General features: G+C 42.3%; 1 protein-coding gene across 1 annotated transcript; it reads right to left on the bottom strand.

The window, feature by feature from the left end:
* Positions 1-2,143: 2,143 nt before the first annotated feature.
* On the bottom strand, positions 2,144-20,168 carry tyr (tyrosinase). The gene is given in 9 exon segments (XM_034167752.1): positions 2,144-3,772; positions 3,866-4,047; positions 5,683-5,830; positions 10,573-10,789; positions 19,062-19,262; positions 19,264-19,308; positions 19,310-19,450; positions 19,453-19,918; positions 20,048-20,168. Coding segments are annotated over 8 exon segments (1,620 nt in total). The 5' UTR covers positions 19,891-19,918; positions 20,048-20,168; the 3' UTR covers positions 2,144-3,524.
* Positions 20,169-20,395: the final 227 nt, after the last annotated feature.

Here is a 20,395-nt window from a genome sequence, read left to right as displayed (position 1 = left end):
AAGAATGTCACATTTTTGTTTAAGTCAGCATGGTTGCTGCCAGTGACTGCTGACTGAGCGTAATCCTGGAAATGTCAAAGTTCTTAAACTGATAACTGTGCAAATGCACACGAGAGGTTGTGTGAACAAATCTTACCTTTTTTTTAAACAGACACATGGTGTACTTTATTCATGAAAAGTAAGTGGCTCTGCATGTGAGAGTGTGAAATGTCAATTATTTGATATTTAGAGGGTTTTTTCTATGGTGGCAGAGAGAGTCCACAACTCATCCAAATTAAGACAACACGAGCCAATACAAAGAACACTCACAAATACAAATAACACCATTACAGTAATTGTACAACTGGCATTTACACCAAAACACATGTTGAAAATGTGTGAAAGAACAGAAAACTCAAAGAAATATAACCGACAGCACATGCAACAGTTTTGATAAAATATCTGCTGCAAATTCATGCAACGTGCACAAAAAATTAAACAAATGAATAATAGACACACTGCAAATACCCTCAACACAATAGAAGCACTAACAACACTAAGGGCTCCTTCACACATAGTATGATTAAGTACAAATCTGGTGACTCATGGTGGAACAGCGAACCACGAAAACATTGAGCCGACGGGCAGGTGTGCGCGATCCCGGTGTGATGGTGTCATGCGAGCAGGAACACTGCAAGCAGCTACGACGAGGTGCACCACATCACTCCGCTGATACGGAGGAAAATAAAATAATATAACCAGCTGTATAATTAGTGAATGTCACTGGGTTGATATAAATAATACAGAAAAGGGAACGCAATACAGAACCCCACGGTTTAAAAAAAGTCACTCGATTCAAACCTGTAAGTTCTAATTACCAGACAGAAACTTTACCGCTGCGCTACCATTGCTGGCCTGTAATCAGAGTAGAAAAATGCCTAAGATCAACAAGGACATGAAGGAGTGCTGTGTGCGGCCGCTGCAGCCCGACGCAAAGGCGAAAGATGTTTTACATATTTCCATGTGAGGACAGCAGGCAGAGACACACGCCTCACGGAGGAATGTTGTCAGTTCATGTCCTTCCAAACACGGAAGGTGTTCTCCAGCTGGGATGTCCAGGAGCAGAGATCTTTACAGCTGCAGCTATGGGCAGACACCCCCCCGTCCATTCAGCACCCAGACCAATGTGTCACTCTGTGTTATGTGGTCATTCATTTTCATTATTTATGTAATTGCGTATGTAGGTATTGTTGTAATTATTTATATAACTGTCCTGGCGGTAGTTTGTGTGTTTGCGATGTGTGCACTGAGCTGTCATCCAGCTGTCAGTGTGCTGTGATCAGCTGACAGGCCACTCCCCATGTTGTGTGCGCTCAGACCTGGCTGTCCGGCCCCCATGTGATCAAATCTGTACATACATATATGTTTTTTATGCAAGTGTGCGACACGCGCACACGTGCACCACATGTGTGTGGCTTTTTCCAACTCCACACTTGGGGGGGCACATAGACAAATTTCGCATCTAGCTTGATGGTGATCGTCTGCTGACTGTTTTTGTGGTAACAGTACGAGGTCTGTGAGAAAAGTATCGTACCTTTTTATTTTTTTCAAAAACTATATGGATTTGATTCATATGTTTTTACGTCAGCCAAGCTTGAACCTTTGTGCGCATGCGTGAGTTTTTCCACGCCTGTCGGTTGCGTCATTCGCCTGTGAGCACGCCTTGTGGGAGGAGTGGTCCACCCCTCTCGTCGTTGTTTCATTGCAAGGAAATGGCGGAATGATTTGGGCTTTTTTTTCCATCAGAATTTTTTCAGAAACTGTTAGAGACAAGCAGCTGGAAACCATTCGAAAAATTTATCTGGCTTTCGGTGAAAATTTTACGGGCTTCACAGAGAATAAGGACTGTTACTACAGCTTTAAGGACGCCCCACAATGGTGCACGGCTCGCCGTGCTCCGAGCCGCCATCGAGAGGCAGAAAACACCACATCATTTCTAAACGGATCGCTGTGTGGAGCCGGGACCGTCGTGTGCAATTTCTCTGGTTATCACAAGAGCTGGACATTAGCCATTTTCCGGCAGATTTCACTTTAAACAAGAGATGTTGTCATGGAAAGCCGCGCGGAGGCTTCACGCGTCACGACTGATTCGCTGATCAGTCTGAACAGTCGAAGTCAAATGAAATCCATCTTTACAAATCTGTTTCAAGTGTCATTCGGAGGTGGTTCGTAATGTGATTCCATTCCCAAGTCCATTTTGGTCTGAACGTTTTGTTACGTCTTTGTCTTTATCTGTGGTGAAAGCTGTGGTGAAAGCTGTACTGTCCCCACACCTCTCATTTTCACCTCAGTCCAATAAAACTGGTCACTGTTCTCGCCCCAAAAGAAAAAACTTTCAACATGGGGTCTCAGTGAAGAGCTGTTGGGTGACAGCGATTTTTCAGCTAAATGAGCCAGCAGAAAAAAAGTGTGCGCATATACACACAAACAAACAAGCCCAAGGTAATTTGTTAAAAAGCAGTCACAAGACACAGAGTGTGGAATAAAAGCCATTATCAAATGCATGATGTAGAAAGATGAATCAGCTGCCTTCAGCTGTTGCGTGAGTGTGTGTGTGTGAGACGCGTGTCTGACATGACACTTCAGGCTTAATAATACACAGATGCAGTGTGGGTCAGTCAGTCTGCAGACATGGTGCGAGTGTGAGTGACTTTGGTGCTCCGCCACGTGAAAGTGAAGTAAGTCGGAGAGAGATTAAGGTGACGCTCCAGATTTTTTTAAAAATATGCTGCTTCATGCTATGTGGCATTACTATAGGGCAGCGCAGTCTCGTTTGAACCCCTGCATGATATTGCGGGATTTGACCACTTCCAGGGACACCCTGCTTGCTGTTGGGCAACATATACACAGCATCACTTCACATGGAAAAATGGGGTACTGTTTTGTTTTTGGCTGCAATCACCGAAGTGAATTTTTTTCATTTTCCAGTGGAGAAGGGAAGACGAGACAAATGGGAGAGGTCGTGTTGGTAAGTGGTAGCCTACACAGCTAGCCACAGTAGCTACGTTCTCTGGGCTGCACAACCGCCTCCCCTCAACATGTTTGAGCTCCGGGTCATAAACAAACCACCAACACGTGTCCACTTTCCACGGCATCGTCACTTATTCTTTGCATTTTCACTTTGTTTGCCGTATAATTTGCCAAAAAAGTCAGAGAAAGTGCCATGTTTCTGATGGGGACATGCAAGGGCTGTCCCTGGATGTAGGATTATTGTGTCATATGTGTCATATTTTAACCCTTTAGCGCCAAACGAGACGACAGTACTCAACAGCAACTGATGCAGGTAAAGACAGAAAATAAGGATTGCCACATGGACGCACAGATCGAATCTGGTCACTTGCTGTAATGTGAACAGTCAATCAATGAGAGCAGATTTAAATTAGATATGAATAAATCCGATTTGAACTGGCAGTGTGAACAAAGCCATTTTGAGGTAAGCTGATGGCATGAACAGTTGTCGCCGCTGTAAATTATGTCTGTTATTGTTACAGCGCTGTCTGATAAGAAGTTGACCCTTCCTCAGAGCTGCTTTGCAGTAACGGCTGCCTCTCGTCATAACTTGAAGCTCTCTTCCGTTTCCGGTTAAGCTTCCACTTCCTTCTTGCAGCAAAAATGAGTGCAGCGAAGGCTATAGCAGCAAGTGCCCCAAGGATTGCAGCCCCCAGGAGCCACTGCCAGATCTGCTGGGCCTGCTGGAGGTAGGGCGTCAGGATCTCCTCTATAAACCTCTGGCCTACAGTGAAGATAAACAGGATGAATTATTTTCCCCTGAAGACAAAAAAAATGTGAATCATTATCAGACGTATTTAGTATTCTGGGGACAGACCGGGGTCCAGCAGGTAGGCATACTCATATCCTAGGGCCTTGTTGGACAAGAAGTAGTCACCATTTATGTAGAGAGGCAGGAACGGTACCATGTAGTAGCCGTCGTTATGCCCGATGGAAGCGTTGGCACGTGGGTAGACAGTTCGTGAAGGCTGATGGGTTCTGAGCCATCGCTCAAAGATACTGCAGGAGTAGACGAGGAGATAGAAGAGGAGTAAAATAAGAAAACTGGGATCACATTAATACAAAGGTGTCATGGTTGGACTTGAGGGTTATTTTATTCTGGGTTTTATTTTTGTCTTTTGATGTTATGGCTGGTTTTGTTTTCCCAGTATTCTCTTGTCTTTTGTCTGGGGGTTTGGTGTCGGGTGTGTCTTTTCTTTGTCCTCCTGTTGCCACGGCCTGTTACAGATCTTTCCTCCACACCTGTTTTTTACAACCCCAATTCCAATTAAATTGGGACGTTGTGTAATATCTATATAAAAACAGAATACAATGACTTGCAAATTCTCTTAAACCTATATTCATTCGAATACACCACAAAGACGAGATATTTAATGTTCAAGCTGATAAACGTTTTTGTGCAAATACAGGTATGTGCAACACGTTTCAAAAAAGTTGGAACGGGGCAACAAAAGACTGGGAAAGTTGATGAATGCTCAAAGAACACCTAATTGGAAACAGGTGAGTGTTGAGCATCCCCAAACGGCTCAACCATTCACAAGCAAAGATGGGGCGAGGATCACCACTTTGTGAACAACTGCATTTAAGAACAATGTTTCTCAACAGAATTTAGGCATTCCATAATCTACAGTCCATAATATAATCAGAAGATTCAGAGAATCTGGAGAACTTTCTACACGTAAGAGGCAAGGCCGAAAGCCAACACTGAATGCCCGTGACCTTCGATCCCTCAGGCGGCACTGCATTAAAAAACAACATCATTGTGTAAAGGATGTTACCTCATGGGCTCAGGAACACTTCAGAAAACCATTGACAGTGAAGTGCAGAGTGGCACCCACTGTCACCTGAGAAAGTTTGAACAGGATCTCACCTGGTTTTGTGAACATTTGAGTTTAATATTGAAAATCCCATTTGGTGCACATTTTGCATTATATCTCAATCAAAAGTGCCTCAATCACTCTCATTTTTCTGTTATGGATTTACCTACACCACCAATATTAGATGGAGGTTCCAATTATGCCCGTTTCTCTATCTTGTTATCAGTAGGAAACCAAGTGGCAAAAAGCAATGACAAACTGTGCATAGCAGAGATAACCAATGTTCTGTGAAAATTATCTGGAAAGGAATTCAGAAACTGAAAAAATTGGAAAAAAAAAATCTGGCACCACAAAAAAAAAATGTTTCAAGTGCATGAACTAAATACATACTCCTGACGTTTGATCACATCTAATTTAGATCATGAAAAGCCACTTCTAACAGGACTTTGACTTTGAAAATATTTCCCAAGGTCAAATTTTGTGGAATTGGAAACTAGTGTTGGTGGAGGTTTGCACTCTATGAGCATGGTGCTCTAGTTCTGACCATGTTTTCCTTGACCTTTGACCAAACTACTCCAAAATGTAATCACTTCTACAGTAGATATCTATCCAAGTAATATTCCCACCAAGTTTGAAATATATCTGTCCAGCTATTTTTAAGCGCACGCCAGAGAAACCAACACCCTGCTTCGCTGGAACTTAGGGTAATAAACAAACAGCACTGTTGATTTTGCTAAAGAATGAGCGTTTTAGGAAATACGACACCCAGAGTGATGATTTTGCACCAATAACAGTCAGTTTTCTTGTGTTTTTGAACCTGTCAACGAAGGCGTGGTGCAGCAGGAAAATGGGATCATTGGCCGACCCCTGCACTGCTGACATGGAGCCGTTCATAAAGACGTGCAGGGCGTTGTGCATGGTGCTCTGGCCTGTTACAGCCAAACCGCTCACCGGACTGGCAAAACCTGCAGGAAGGTGAAAAAGTGAATGAGTGAAAGTGTTGTAAGAAAAATGAGAAGACAACATCTGAAGGAACAGAGACAACAGAATGACATTACACAGCAGAGAAACATACGAGCCAAAGATGATCTGAATGAAATCATAGAATCCAACCCTGCTCTAATTTTCAATAGCCGACTTAAATCTTCAACAAATGTGACGGGGGAATTTAAGCAGGTGAACTTTTGGAACATCAGCAAATGTAGGACTGCGGAGTTGTAGAGGACACATTGTTAGTTTCATTTGGGTGCTCTAGTTTTGTCTGAAATATTCAAATTTTTTGTTCATTAACGTTTGAAGTAAAAGGTCAGTAATCCATTTTGTTTTGTCAGGCATGGTCGGATTAAAGGGCTCATCTGGCCTAAAGGCCAAAAGCCTCAAGTAACATTTTTTTCTCCACAAAAACATTGTGGTGTCTCAACAGAGGATGTTTTGTGTCAATAACTACATTTTAAAAAGAACGAGATTGGCACTTGTGTACAGATGCTTACACACACACACACGCACATGCATACATAAGTTCTGTGTGGACTGTGATACACAGCATGTGTGCATTCATACCACCAACACAGCAACGCAAAAAACACACATACTGTAACTAGCAACTAATAAAATAACAATGACTGCAAAGAGGATGTTGGCACAATGCATGATGGGAACTGGGGCACTTCAGAACACAACAATATTCTACTGTTTTGTTAAAGCAAAATTAAGTCTGTATATTTTGGGTCACACTTTCAAAAAGTGCCTCATTAAAATGGATATCTCTCACATTTGTTAAAAAAAAATAGGACAGAAAGTTGTGGGATACCCTCTCTACTTTTAAGATTAGGCTTAAAACTTTCCTTTTTGCTAAAGCTTAAAGCTTATAGTTAGGGCTGGATCAGGTGACCCTGAACCATCCCTTAGTTATGCTGCTATAGACTTAGACTGCTGGGGGGTTCCCATGATGCACTGTGTGTTTCTTTCTCTTTTTGCTCTGTATGCACCACTCTGCATTTAATCATTAGTGATTGATCTCTGCTCCCCTCCACAGCATGTCTTTTTCCTGGTTCTCTCCCTCAGCCCCAACCAGTCCCAGCAGAAGACTGCCCCTCCCTGAGCCTGGTTCTGCTGGAGGTTTCTTCCTGTTAAAAGGGAGTTTTTCCTTCCCACTGTCACCAAGTGCTTGCTCACAGGGGCTCGTTTTGACCGTTGGGGTTTTTCGTAATTACCGTATTTTCCGGACTATAAGATGCACCGGAGTATAAGTCGCACCAGCCACTTTATCCATTATAAAGAAAAATAAACCATAAATAAGTCACACCGGAGTATAAGTTGCACCAGCCACTTTATCCATTATAAAGAAAAATAAACCATAAATAAGGTCCACTGGACTATAAGTCCCATGGACATACAGGTATGTTAACATGAAAAGTTCAGATGATAATATTGTGACGGCTACCGTTTTCGGATGCATATTTCACCAGTCGCAACTTGTAATCTGCAGAGTATGATTTTCTTTTTGGTGGCATTTTTTCGGGCCTTCTCCGTTGTCTTGTTATGTTATCAGTAACGTTAAAATTTTTATTTTTCTATGGTAGTCAGAAGTCGCAGGAACAGTCACACAAGCCTCGAGTGCCCTCTCGTGAGCTGCATTTTACCTACGGATATGTTTGTATTTTGCAGACCACATTGCGAGCCGAACCATGCAGCACCTACCTGCGCAGCTCATGACCACCCAGCGTTGTCGATCCAGCTCCTTCCAAGTGCAGACGCTAATCCTCCGCCGTCGCTCAGTGCTCCCATGCAGCTCTCAGCGTCAACTCTGCTCACACTGATATCCAAGGGTTGAAGCTGTCTTGTTAGCCGTCCCGGAATAAACACCATGTTCGTCTGCTTCAAACGCTTTTCACAATCATCGACGCCAGCTCCTTCCAAGTGCACACGCTAATCCTCCACCATCGCTCACCCGGTGCTCCCACGCAGGTCTCAGCGTCAACTTAAACACTCTGCTCACATTGATATCCAAGGGTTGAAGCTGTTCTGTTCGCCATGCCGGAATAACAGCAAGCACCGTGTTTGTCAGCTTCACACGCTGTGGGTGAGGTGAGGAATACGCATCCAAAGTTCTGTTCTCTGATTGGTTATCACGACCAGCGTGAACTATAGGATGGCCGTCATACTACAGTGCCCATGATGCATTGCATTTCCTTTTCCGGTGGCCATTTTAAAACATAGATCGACTCTGTCACGTAAAATTGTTTTGTTACAGTAAATTAATTGAGATCCTACCGGTATATTTTTCATTTATAAGTCGCACCCCAGGCTAAAACATGTAAAAAAGTGCGACTTATAGTCCGGAAAATACGGTATTGTATGGCTTTGCCTTGCAATATAAAGCGCCTTGGGGCAACTGTTTGTTGTGATTTGGCGCTATATAAATAAAATTGATTTGATTTGATTTGATTTGGGATGTAGTGCAACCAATCTGGTCTCCAGAAAAGGCAGAGGCGTTTTTTGGATTAATAGCTTCCTCAATGGTTGAAAGACTTTTATGTCATGGTGACAGGGCTGTCTCGTAAATGTGTAAAGTATCACATTTCTATCTATCCCACTCTGTCATCTATTCCTCATTTGTAATCCCGAGGTTCTGTGGGACCTTTGAGATATAAATTAATCAGTTTCTGGATGTTAATTGGGGCCTCATTCCTCAATGATATAAGGTCTTTTTGGTGCCAAGTTTCTTACAGTGGCAGAGACATCAAACAACTCACAAGCAGCCAAGGAATACAGTTTGACAGTGTAATGTTTAAGTTGGAGAATAAAAATGCAAACAGTCAGAAAAGCTTAGGGCTCCTTCACACATAGTGCAAATTTGGTTCGAAGTGCAGCATGAAGCAGGAATGGTATGCAAAACGTTATACATTCATAGCTGTCTCCAATGCCTCGTACACCTGTTGCTTACAACTATTTGCGCACACCAGCGGCTGAAAGGCAGAGTGTGCACTGTGCGAGCCCATCACACCCTCTCACGGCAGGTGTCGGCCCAAATTCCAGCTGACACACAGGAACATCTAGGGGTGGTGGCCAAGTGGTTAATGTACTTGGTTTCAGGTCAGAAGGCTCCGGGTTCAAATCCCACACCTGCCACATTTCTCCATGTAAAGTGGAGTTGCGTCAGGAAGGGCATCCGGCGTAAAACCTGTGCCAATTCAACATGCAGATCCACCTTGGATTTGCTGTGGCGACCCCAAGTGCAAGCAAGGGAGCAGCCGAAGGGACTTACTTTTACTTACACAGGAACATCTAACACCGCTCGCATGGCACTTAGAAAGTGTGTGGCCATTTGCATTATCATCACGAAAACAGTCAGCAGACGATCACTTTCAAGCTGGATGTGAAATTTGTATAAGTGCCCCACGACTGTGGAGTTGCCAGTTAAGTGCACAATGTGATGTGCCAGTGTCGGCTCCCCCAACAACACGTGTGGCGTGTGTTGCGTGCTCTCCCCCAACACCTACATGTGTGTGGTTTGCAACCCCCCCCCCCCCCCCCACTGCAGGCGAGGGCGCTCTCATCTGATTGCAGAGTGACACCTTGGTCTGTGCGTAGAATGGACGGGGGCGTGGCAGCTGCTGACAACTCTGGCCCTAGGACATCAGAGCTGCATAAACACACATCATGTTTTGACGGACATGCGCGTGTGTATGCTTGCTGTCCTCACATCAAATTCATAAAAACATATCGCTTCTATGACAGGCTGGAGGGCGCACACATTGACAAGCCTGTTCTGGCTGGACTGGACCACCAGTTCATGTGGACATGTAGCAGGCGATCTGAACGTCATGTCTGTCTGACAGGACAGTGAGTGGTGCACTGCAGGACCATATGACAGGCCAACAGTGCAACAAATACACCACTTTCAGTCACATATCAGCAGAAATTTGCTTTACAAAATGCTGTTTGGTCAGTTATCATAGCGTTTTTTTGTTTTGTTTTTTAGAAAATACATTTATCTGCTTGTTGATTTTAGCCATTTCATGCTCCTCTTATGTGATTGTGGTGCAGCAGTAAAGTTTCTGTCTGGAAATCAGAGTGTGTGGGTTCAAATCCTGTAAGTTGCATTTTTTTTTTTAACCAGGGTTATTTAACCATGGGGTTCTGTATTGTGTCCCCTTTTATGTATTATTTATATCAACCCAATGATATTCACTAATTATACAGCTGGTTTTTATTTTATTTCCTCCACATCAGCAGATGCGATGTGTGTGCAGTTTGTCCCACAGTGCGAACAGCTGCAGCAGCTCGACCTGTGTTCTGCTCGAAAGACACCGTCATGTGCACGAACCCTCACACCGGGATCGGTGCACGCCTGCCTGTCAGCACGATGTTTCATGTGTGGGCAATTCGAACGTTTCATCTGTTTCGCTGCTTCGACCAAACATCGCACTGTGTGTGAAGGGGCCTTTACAAGTTCATAAAAGCTGCATATGTGAGTACATGAATGAAAAAAGAAAATGGTCTGTTCTTCAGGAAAGACTTTTCTAAAACAATGTCTTGAAAAAAGGGGACTCATCTTATAATTGAGATCGAACATACAGTATTTGGAACATAAGGCGAGAGTTAAATGGGATTTACATACAGAAAAGGAGAGTTTGACAATTTCCTTTGGCAGGCCAAAACAAAGGCAAGTGCAGCCAAATGTGTGTGTGTTGACCCCACCTACCCTCCAGGACATTTCTAAAGCTCATGTTGGCGAATCGGTCCATGGGTCCCCGTCTCGTACTCTGGAAGGCCCAACGTAACTCCACATCGGCTGTTGTTGGAAGTTGCGACACGCGTCTTCGATCATGATTTCCAGGGTTACGGATCAGTGGACCCTCACCAGTAGTGTTACACAATGCTTCTCTGCTGTTGTACTCCTCTGGCTGGGAGCAAATCACCTACACAACATATTCAGATGTTTGAGCGTCAGATTAGCCAAAACATTCTTACACGACCACTTCAGCACAGATAAAAGCAAGAATGTTAAGACTAGCAGGAGAAAGCCCGCTTTGCAGTTCTACATGACACAAAATAATGGAAATTCCGTTCCTCTTTCCGCTGAAGAGGAACGAAATAAATGAGACTTTTTGTTTCTTTGGGTCATGGGATTTTTCCACCAGACGTTTTCCTACAATGCGCTCGGGATGATGTAGTCAACAGATCATATGACAATCCGCCATGACCTGAATCACAGTTCTCTCCACAGATTTAGTTGAACTTGTGATCACATACGAGGTCTGTCCGTAAAGTATAGGTCCTTTTTATTTTTTTCAAAAACTATATGGATTTCATTCATATGTTTTTACGTCAGACATGTTGAACCCTCGTGCGCATGGGTGAGTTTTTCCACGCCTGTCGGTGACGTCATTCGCCTGTGAGCACTCCTTGTGGAGGAGTCGTCCAGCCTCTCGTCGGATTCCTTTGTCTGAGAAGTTGCTGAGAGACTGCGCTTTGTTGATCAAATTTTTCTAAACCTGTGAGACACATCGAAGTGGACATGGTTCGAAAAATTAAGCTGGTCTTCAGTGAAAATTTTAACAGCTGATGAGAGATTTTGAGGTGATTCTGTCGCTTTAAGGACTTTTCACAGTGCGAGACCGTCGCGCAGCGCTCATCAGGCGGCGTCATCAGCCTGTTTCAAGCTTAAAACCTCCACATTTCGGCTCTATTGATCCAGGACGTACGTGAGGAGAACAGAGAAGTTTCAGAAGAAGTCGATTTCAGCATTTTATCCGGATATTCCATTGTTAAAGGAGATTTTTTTAATGAAAGACGTGCGGGCGGATGCAGCGTCGGCTCGCAGCCGCCGCGACGCCCGTCACAGGAAAAACACCTCTGTTGGAAGCCTTGAGGACAAGTTGGAACATCTCCAGCTGATAAACAATTTCTCATATACTCACTCCACTGAAAAAGCCAACTGATTTTACAAATGGTTATCAACACGGCAGGTGTTTTTCCTGTTGCCGCCGCGCCGCGTCGGCTGCGTCCGACGGCGCGGACCGTCCGCAGTCTTTCATTAAAAAAAATCTCCTTTAACAGTGGAAATATCGGATATAAAAATGCTGAAACCGACTTCTTCTGAAACGCTCTGTTCTCTCACGACGTCCTGGATCAATAGAGCCTGAAATGTGGAGGTTTTCAGCTTGAAACAGGCTGATGACGCTGCCTGAGAGCGCAGCGCCGACGTCTCGCACTGTGAAAAGTCCTTAAAGCGACAGAATCACCTCAAAATCTCTCATCAGCTGTTAAAATTTTCACTGAAAACCAGCTTAATTTTTCGAACCATGTCCACTTCGATGTGTCTCACAGTTTAGAAAACATTTTGATCAAACAAAGCGCCAGTCTCTCAAGCAAATCTCTCAGACAAAGGAATTCGACGAGGGGCTGGACGACTCCCCCACAAGGAGTGCTCACAGGCGAATGACGTCACGACAGGCGGGGAAAAACTCACGCATGCGCACGAGGGTTCAAGCATGTCTGACGTAAAACATATGAATGAAATCCATATAGTTTTGAAAAAAATAAAAAAAGGACCTTACTTTACGGACAGCCCTCGTAATAGCTGTGCATACTGTTGAATACAAAGTTAGGCATTCAAATCAAGGCTAAATTCACAAACGCACAAATCTCTCATCCTGATGTTATTCTGAAAGTTCTCCCCACAAGGTGTGATTGGAGTGTTGTAGGACTCAAATCAGGACTCAAAAAATCACACTCAGACAGATTTTTACTTGAGCATGTCAGACATGGACTTTATTTCATGACCAAAGCAGTATGGAAACCACTAAATTGTCTTGTGTTGAGCCCCTGAATGTTTGACCTCTTTGGATATGGTATCTTATGTTGCTTTGAAAATATACACAAGTTGAAATGGTCAAACCTTGTTTTTTGAAGCTGACACATTCATTCAGTGAAATCTATAAAATAGAGTTGTTGTCTGTAGTTCACACTCTCAATTAAGTATCAATAATTTACAGATATTAGTTGCATTATTGTTTTGTATTTGCTGAACGAGTCCACAAGCATCAGTATATCTTGGATATATATACAGTTCCTTCTATTTTTACTTCAGTTTGATTTTATTGTGTATTTCGCAAACTGCATACATTTCATGCTTTGTTAATTAAAACAATCAGATATTAAGAAAAGACAAAAATGTAAAGTATATTCCATTGTTAAACTGTTTAATACATTCTGATGATGGTTTCATGTGGAACACAAGAGTCACCACAAAATCTGATGTCTGCACAAAAAAATGTTAGTGGATGAAAAAAGTGTGTTAGATAAAGATAGTTTAGTTGATTTAAGCTGTTACTGTAAGTGTTGGTTTGTATGTAGGTGTTTTTACTTTAATGTGGATCTTTGAAACCTGCAGTTGCATATTTCAATCATTCATTCATTCATTCATTCATTCATTTTCTGCCACTTATCCAGGTCTGGGTCACAGTGACAGCAGACTAAGCTTCCCTATGCTCGGTCAAGAATTTTTTTCAGGAAAAACTTTTCCTGAAGAATCCCAAGGCTTTTATAGCATGTACTGGATCATCTCTGGGGCCTCCTCCCAGCTGACGTGCCTGGGAAGCCTCCTTAGGTGTGGCTTCCATACTCAACATTTTACGCCGCCAAGGATGTAATAAAATCATTGGTGTTTATTTATTTGTCTGTCCTGTCTTTTAGCAGAATTCCGTCAAAACTACCTGCATGAATGTTGATGACATTTTTGCTACAGATGGATATTTGGCTATAGAAGACCATTAAATTTGGAGGTGATCGGGATCTGGATTCTGGATCAAAATTTCACTTGATATAGGCTTTGAAGGATTATGTTGAAAACAAAAGAAAAAGCAAAAACAACAGCAAAAAAAAAAAAACTACTTCACGGATTCTCACCAAATTTGCACCATAGGTGAATTTTAGGCAGTGGTGGGTACAGCTAACCAAATAGTTAGCTTCGATAACCAGTAATCAGCTATCAGAAAAGTTAACTTTTATAACGCTAAACCCATAGACATTATATACGTAGACGCCTCATGGACTGCCACTGTCTATTGGAGCTGATGATCAGCGCGGCCGCCATCTTGGATGGGTCCCTATTGCGCCCCCCCAAGTGCATTTATTTGTCCTGAGGAAGGTGTAATTCCTACTACAATAATCCTTAACTCCCCTGAAATTTTACTCGATTTTCACACAGCTTCGATTGTTAGAAACAGCAGAGATTCAGTTACGATACAGGACGCTGTCACACATTAATACAACCCCTGGCAAAAATTATGGAATCACCGGCCTCGGAGGATGTTCATTCAGTTGTTTAATTTTGTAGAAAAAAAGCAGATCACAGACATGACACAAAACTAAAGTCATTTCAAATGGCAACTTTCTGGCTTTAAGAAACACTATAAGAAATCAGGAAAAAAAATTGTGGCAGTCAGTAACGGTTACGATTGAAGCAGCAGGACCTTCGTGGCCGGGACGACGGTGGGGATCGAACCCACGCGGCTCGCACAAAAGACCATTCCTCTACCAGGTCAGCCAAAGGGGAACTCCCCATTAGCAAAGCTAGCGTGAACGTCTTTTCAATTGGGACCCAGGACTTTCATCCCGCTACACTTTTTTAGACCAAGCAGAGGGAAAAAAAATTTGGAATAACTCAATTCTGAGGAAAAAATTATGGAATCATGAAAAACAAAAGAACGCTCCAACACATCACTAGTATTTTGTTGCAACCACCTCTGGCTTTTATAACAGCTTGCAGTCTCTGAGGCATGGACTTAATGAGTGACAAACAGTACTCTTCATCAATCTGGCTCCAACTTTCTCTGATTGCTGTTGCCAGATCAGCTTTGCAGGTTGGAGCCTTGTCATGGACCATTTTCTTCAACTTCCACCAAAGATTTTCAATTGGATTGAGATCCGGACTATTTGCAGGCCATGACATTGACCCTATGTGTCTTTTTGCAAGGAATGTTTTCACAGTTTTTGCTCTATGGCAAGATGCATTATCATCTTGAAAAATTATTTCATCATCTCCAAACATCCTTTCAATTGATGGGATAAGAAAAGTGTCCAAAATATCAACGTAAACTTGTGCATTTATTGATGTAATGACAGCCATCTCCCCAGTGCCTTTACCTGACATGCAGCCCCATATCATCAATGACTGTGGAAATTTACATGTTCTCTTCAGGCAGTCATCTTTATAAATCTCATTGTAACGGAACCAAACAAAAGTTCCAGCATCATCACCTTGCCCAATGCAGATTTGAGATTCATCACTGAATATGACTTTCATCCAGTCATCCACAGTCCACAATTGCTTTTCCTTAGCCCATTGTAACCTTGTTTTTTTCTGTTTAGGTGTTAATGATGGTTTTCGTTTAGCTTTCTGTATGTAAAATCCCATTTCCTTTAGCAGTTCTTACAGTTTGGTCACCAGACGTGACTCCAGTTTCCTCCCATTTGGTCCTCATTTGTTTTGTTGTGCATTTTCGATTTTTGAGACATATTGCTTTAAGTTGTCTGTCTTGACGCTTTGATGTCTTCCTTGGTCTACCAGTATGTTTGCCTTTAACAACCTTCCCATGTTGTTTGTATTTGGTCCAGAGTTTAGACACAGCTGACTGTGAACAACCAACATCTTTTGCAACATTGCGTGATGATTTACCCTCTTTTAAGAGTTTGATAATCTTCTCCTTTGTTTCAATTGACATCTCTCGTGTTGGAGCCATGATTCATGTCAGTCCACTTGGTGCAACAGCTCTCCAAGGTGTGATCACTCCTTTTTAGATGCAGACTAATGAGCAGATCTGATTTGATGCAGGTGTTAGTTTTGGGGATGAAAAATTTATCAGGGTGATTCCATAATTATTACTCAGACTGAGTAATTCCATATTTTTTCCCTCTGCTTGGTCTAAAAAAGTAACCGTTACTGACTGCCACAATTTTTTTTCCTGATTTCTTATAGTGTTTCTTAAAGCCAGAAAGTTGCCATTTGAAATGACTTTAGTTTTGTGTCATGTCTGTGACCTGCTTTTTTTCTACAAAATTAAACAACTGAATGAACATCCTCCGAGGCCGGTGATTCCATAATTATTGCCAGGGGTTATAATACATACTTTCCTGCTGAAAGATTTGTCTTATGATCTTAACAAAGACATATGCTATGCATATAAATACATGTATAAATCAATTTATAATTTAGTAAAGAAACAAGTTTGGATTGTTCATTTGAATGTATTTCTCTCTCTCTGTCTGTCTCTCACACACACACAAACAAGGCACATCACTTTAATTTCCTCTGCTTCGCTCACCAGGTTTTCTTACAAAGATGAACATTTGTTTCAAGGCCAGGAAAAGACAGTTCCAGGTCATTCCAGGGTCTTAAACTACCTTGTTAGGCTTTTGACTGGGGCTGGAGAGTTAAAGCCTTGAAAAAGAACAGTTTTACACAGCTTCTTGTGTGTGCTGGCCCTCTGTAACACAGTGTAGTTAATTTTGTGATGTGGTGCAGCTTACTTGTGAATACAGACACCACAATGACTGAAGCATGAAATAATGGTTCTCAATTCCAAATTGGGAATTGTGAAACAAAAGCGCATAACAATGGATGGAAATGTGCACCAATGCACTCTACCTTTTGCCGCTATTAACGAAAATTCGCTTAAGAGTTGCAATACTAGTTGATGGAAACACAGCTAATGAGCAGGAGTACCAGTTCCTGCTTGTAATACATTACACGTAAATACCGTTTGTTACGATGACATAATATTACAAATGGTAAAATAACTAAAATTATTGTTCAATCTTATTTATGTGAATGACGCCCGGTTATATCACACAGTTGTTGCTGAATCAATCATAACTTAACAAACAGATCAGTTTTGCAAATGCCTTTTTTAACAAATGAAGAAAATGACATATTTTACAAATACACATTTATTTGTAAAAACCAACACACATTAACTTGTGTGTTGGTTTTTACATATAATAACCAATCAGTGATCAGATGCACAGTTTAAAATTAAAAGATATGTGTTATATTTTCACTTTGTACAAATGACAGAGTTGACATTAATGTAGTTAAACTATATGGCTTAATTTGGTTTATAAATCAAACCCATAAGTCAAATCTGCTTTCCTTTTGAGGACTTCGGCCTCATGGCTTGATCGTTGAATGCTGCAAATGAAAATGACTTTTTGCAGCAGCAGCAGCAGCCTGGCAGGCTGCCAGGCTGCTGCTGCTGGGGGGTAGAGTTGAGCCTCAGCTCCTCTCAGTTGCCTGGCTGCTGCAAAATATGTAGCAGAACAGGAGCCAATGTTTTCACTGTTACCAACTATGTAAAAAAATGTTAGCAGATTAATACTCCTGATTCTCTCCCCTCAGCCCCAACCAGTCCAGCAGAAGGACTGCCCCTCCCTGAGCCTGGTTCTGCTGGAGGTTTCTTCCTGTAAAAGGGAGTTTTTCCTTCCCACTGTCGCCAAGTGCTTGCTCATAGGGGTCGTTTTGACCATTGGGGTTTTTCTGTAATTATTGTATGGCTTTGCCTTACAATATAAAGCGCCTTGGGGCAACTGTTGTTGTGATTTGGCGCTATATAAATAAAATTGATTTGATTTGATTTAATTTAGCAGAACTAAATGTAGCGGAAGCTAATTGGTCCACTGATGGTTTTTGAAGTTAGCTAAATACTAATCTGCTAACAAAAAAGTTAGCTTTGATAATTAGCGGATTAGCAGAACTGTGCCCACCACTGATATTAGGGCATGGAAGACTCCACTGAATTTTGGAGGTGACCCCAGATCCAGATTGGGGGCGCAGAAATCTCGGATTGCTCTTGTCTTGTTAATGTACCCTACATGGGAGCATCCCGCTAGTCCGAAGGTTCAGCCTCAATAAATGAATATATTCTGATGTCAAGTTTCAGTAGGCTACACTACTAGCTGCATACTTGCATGTGCTTTTTGTTTAAATTAAAAAGACATTTCGTTCATCTGTGATGCGAGAGTGAATGCTACTTCATTAAAAAAAATACATCCCTTTGTTAACTTTGCTTGTTAGAAAGACGCACCGTACAATGTAAATGTCATATACAATATTCCCAAATTAAGACTTTTGCATTCAGTTCAAATGGCAGTTATCCAACCTTCATGGGTGAATCTGTGAATTGTGATGTTTTGCTTAATTTGGAGCAAACACGCAAACAGACTAGTGAACCTTTGGACTAGTGAACCCTTCTCGTCTTGTGGTGTGGAACTCCCACTGGTCCACTCGTAGACTTGACTCAGACTTGCTCTGCAATGGTCTTGGCATTGACCTGGTCTCAACTTCACAAAGTCATGGTCTTGTCTCTGACTCGATACTCTGGTCTTGGACTTGGTCTAAGCTTGGATGGTCTTGGCTACAGCACTGGCAGTGGCAATTCATACTGGTGCAACTTTGGGGCTGGACATTATTATTTGTCAACGATGCTGTCATCTGTTTTGAAAATAACGTACACCACCAAGATGTGTCGTGCATCCAAGGAGCATTGTCCTAATTTTGTCACATTCAATCACATTTTCATATCATGTGGACCAGGAAAGTAGGGACAATGCTGTTATCTATTAATTTAATGACACAATCTCTACATTTTTGATGAATAGTGCATCATATGCGTAAATAAGATTGTCTATAATATGAACTCTTTGGATCAATAGGATTAAGAGTTAGCAGTCAAGACCTATTAATATTAGAGAAGAGATTAAAAGAAAAACCCTCTTACAGTAAAAAAAAAAAGAGATAAATAAAAGACATAAATGTAAACAGAGGAATGTTGAATTGTGGCAGAGGTATGCATTCTCTTTGTCCCCTTTTTGTTTTCTAACTTTTTTTTTTTTGCATGTTTAATTTTTTTTTAGTGGTACAATTCTACTAACATCTCAAAATATTTTTTCAAATTGGGGTTAAGTACTGAATCAAATACATTTCTGGTTACATTCATGTAAAATATCCAATCAAATACATCAAATCTGAGATTACTGAGTAACGTATGGTTGTTGTTTTTGGTCTTTACCGTGGTAACATTCAACTTCTGAGAAACTCTTCCATGACAGATAACAGAAAGTTGAATGTTGTTAATAATTTGCCACAAAAATTAAAACACTATGATGAGAAAAATCTTACTTTTTCCTTACCTTCCATGAAGAGAAGACAGAAGCAGGACTAATGAAGCTGGGATTGAGGGGACTACGTCCACCCATCAGTGCATCGGTGCACACCTCACAGGACTGAGCATCCCTCCAGTCCCAATACGGGATTGTGAAGTTAAAATCTCCTGTCAGCTTCCTTATCTCGTTCTCCCAGTGAAGCAGGTAGACGCGATGCCAGGGCAAAAAAAGCAGCAGATTCATGAGCAAAGTCGATGTCCTCCAGACATTCCTGGACCACCCAAAAAGGCATCCCGGGACACGTAGTAGTGCATCCACACAAACAGGTCATAGGTGTTGATTTCAGAGAACATTGGATTCTCACCGTTCGCACCCATCTTGTCCCGCGTTCCTGTGGAAATGACATAGTCAACGGTTGAATAGTGTTCTTAGCCAGGTTAAGATAGGAGATGAACTTCTGTTGCTCAGCAACTGACAAGGTCAGGATGTTACGCCTCACAGATTCACGATACTCGCCGCAATTTGGGCCCCAGTAGCCAAATCTGCATTCACCACAGTTAAAACCTCCGTAGTTTCCAGCACAAAGACATGTCCGGTTAAAGAACGCGACAGGCCAGCGCTCCCTGTCATCGATGCCACTGTGTGGAAACTGGGGCCCGTGGGGTTCATTTGAAACCTCCACATCAGCGCAGAAACCTCGACCTGAAAGGGCGCCGCATGCTGAGCCATCGCCATCCCACACTGGACAACACTCTTTGGTCCGTAGGCCCTCGGATGTTGCACATGGGCGTGGGAACTGACATACAAAGGTTCTGAGGAGCTGAAGCAGAAGTAGAGATGCACACAACCTTCTCATTTCAAAAATGGAGAGTTGAGAGCTTGTCCTGTTAAAGTGATGGACAGCGTGACTGATTATTCAAATACAATACACAACAGAGCAGCACAGCTTAGCACATAATGCCAAAAGTTAGTTCAAGTCAAGGAATATTCAAAGACCAAATATGCATTTGTACCTGTATTATTCCAAAAGCAGCTATTCACGTAGAATGTACAGGTGTTAAGATGTTGTTATTCTGCCACCAAACCCAAGCCTACATTCACACACACGCTTCACCTGACCAACATCATGCCCTGATTGCTCCCTGAACACACTGAGCAGTTTTAGGGGAAAGTCAGTTGTGTGTGATCCTGCTCTGTGAAAGAGGCAAACACACACCAGCCTGTGCACTCCATCACATGCCTGGGATCATAACTGTAATTCGTCTCTCATTTTGTCGTAAGAGCAGCTGACCGCTGATACCTCAGGCAAAATGTGTGAGTTTGAACAACCCCCTACTTTACCAGCCTTCTGGGGCATGAAT

The sequence above is a fragment of the Thalassophryne amazonica genome, chromosome 4, assembly GCF_902500255.1.
Source record: "Thalassophryne amazonica chromosome 4, fThaAma1.1, whole genome shotgun sequence".
In the NCBI taxonomy this organism is placed as follows: Eukaryota; Metazoa; Chordata; class Actinopteri; order Batrachoidiformes; family Batrachoididae; genus Thalassophryne; species Thalassophryne amazonica.
Note: the sequence above shows the minus strand (reverse complement) of the source record. Positions and strands in the feature narration are given on the sequence as shown.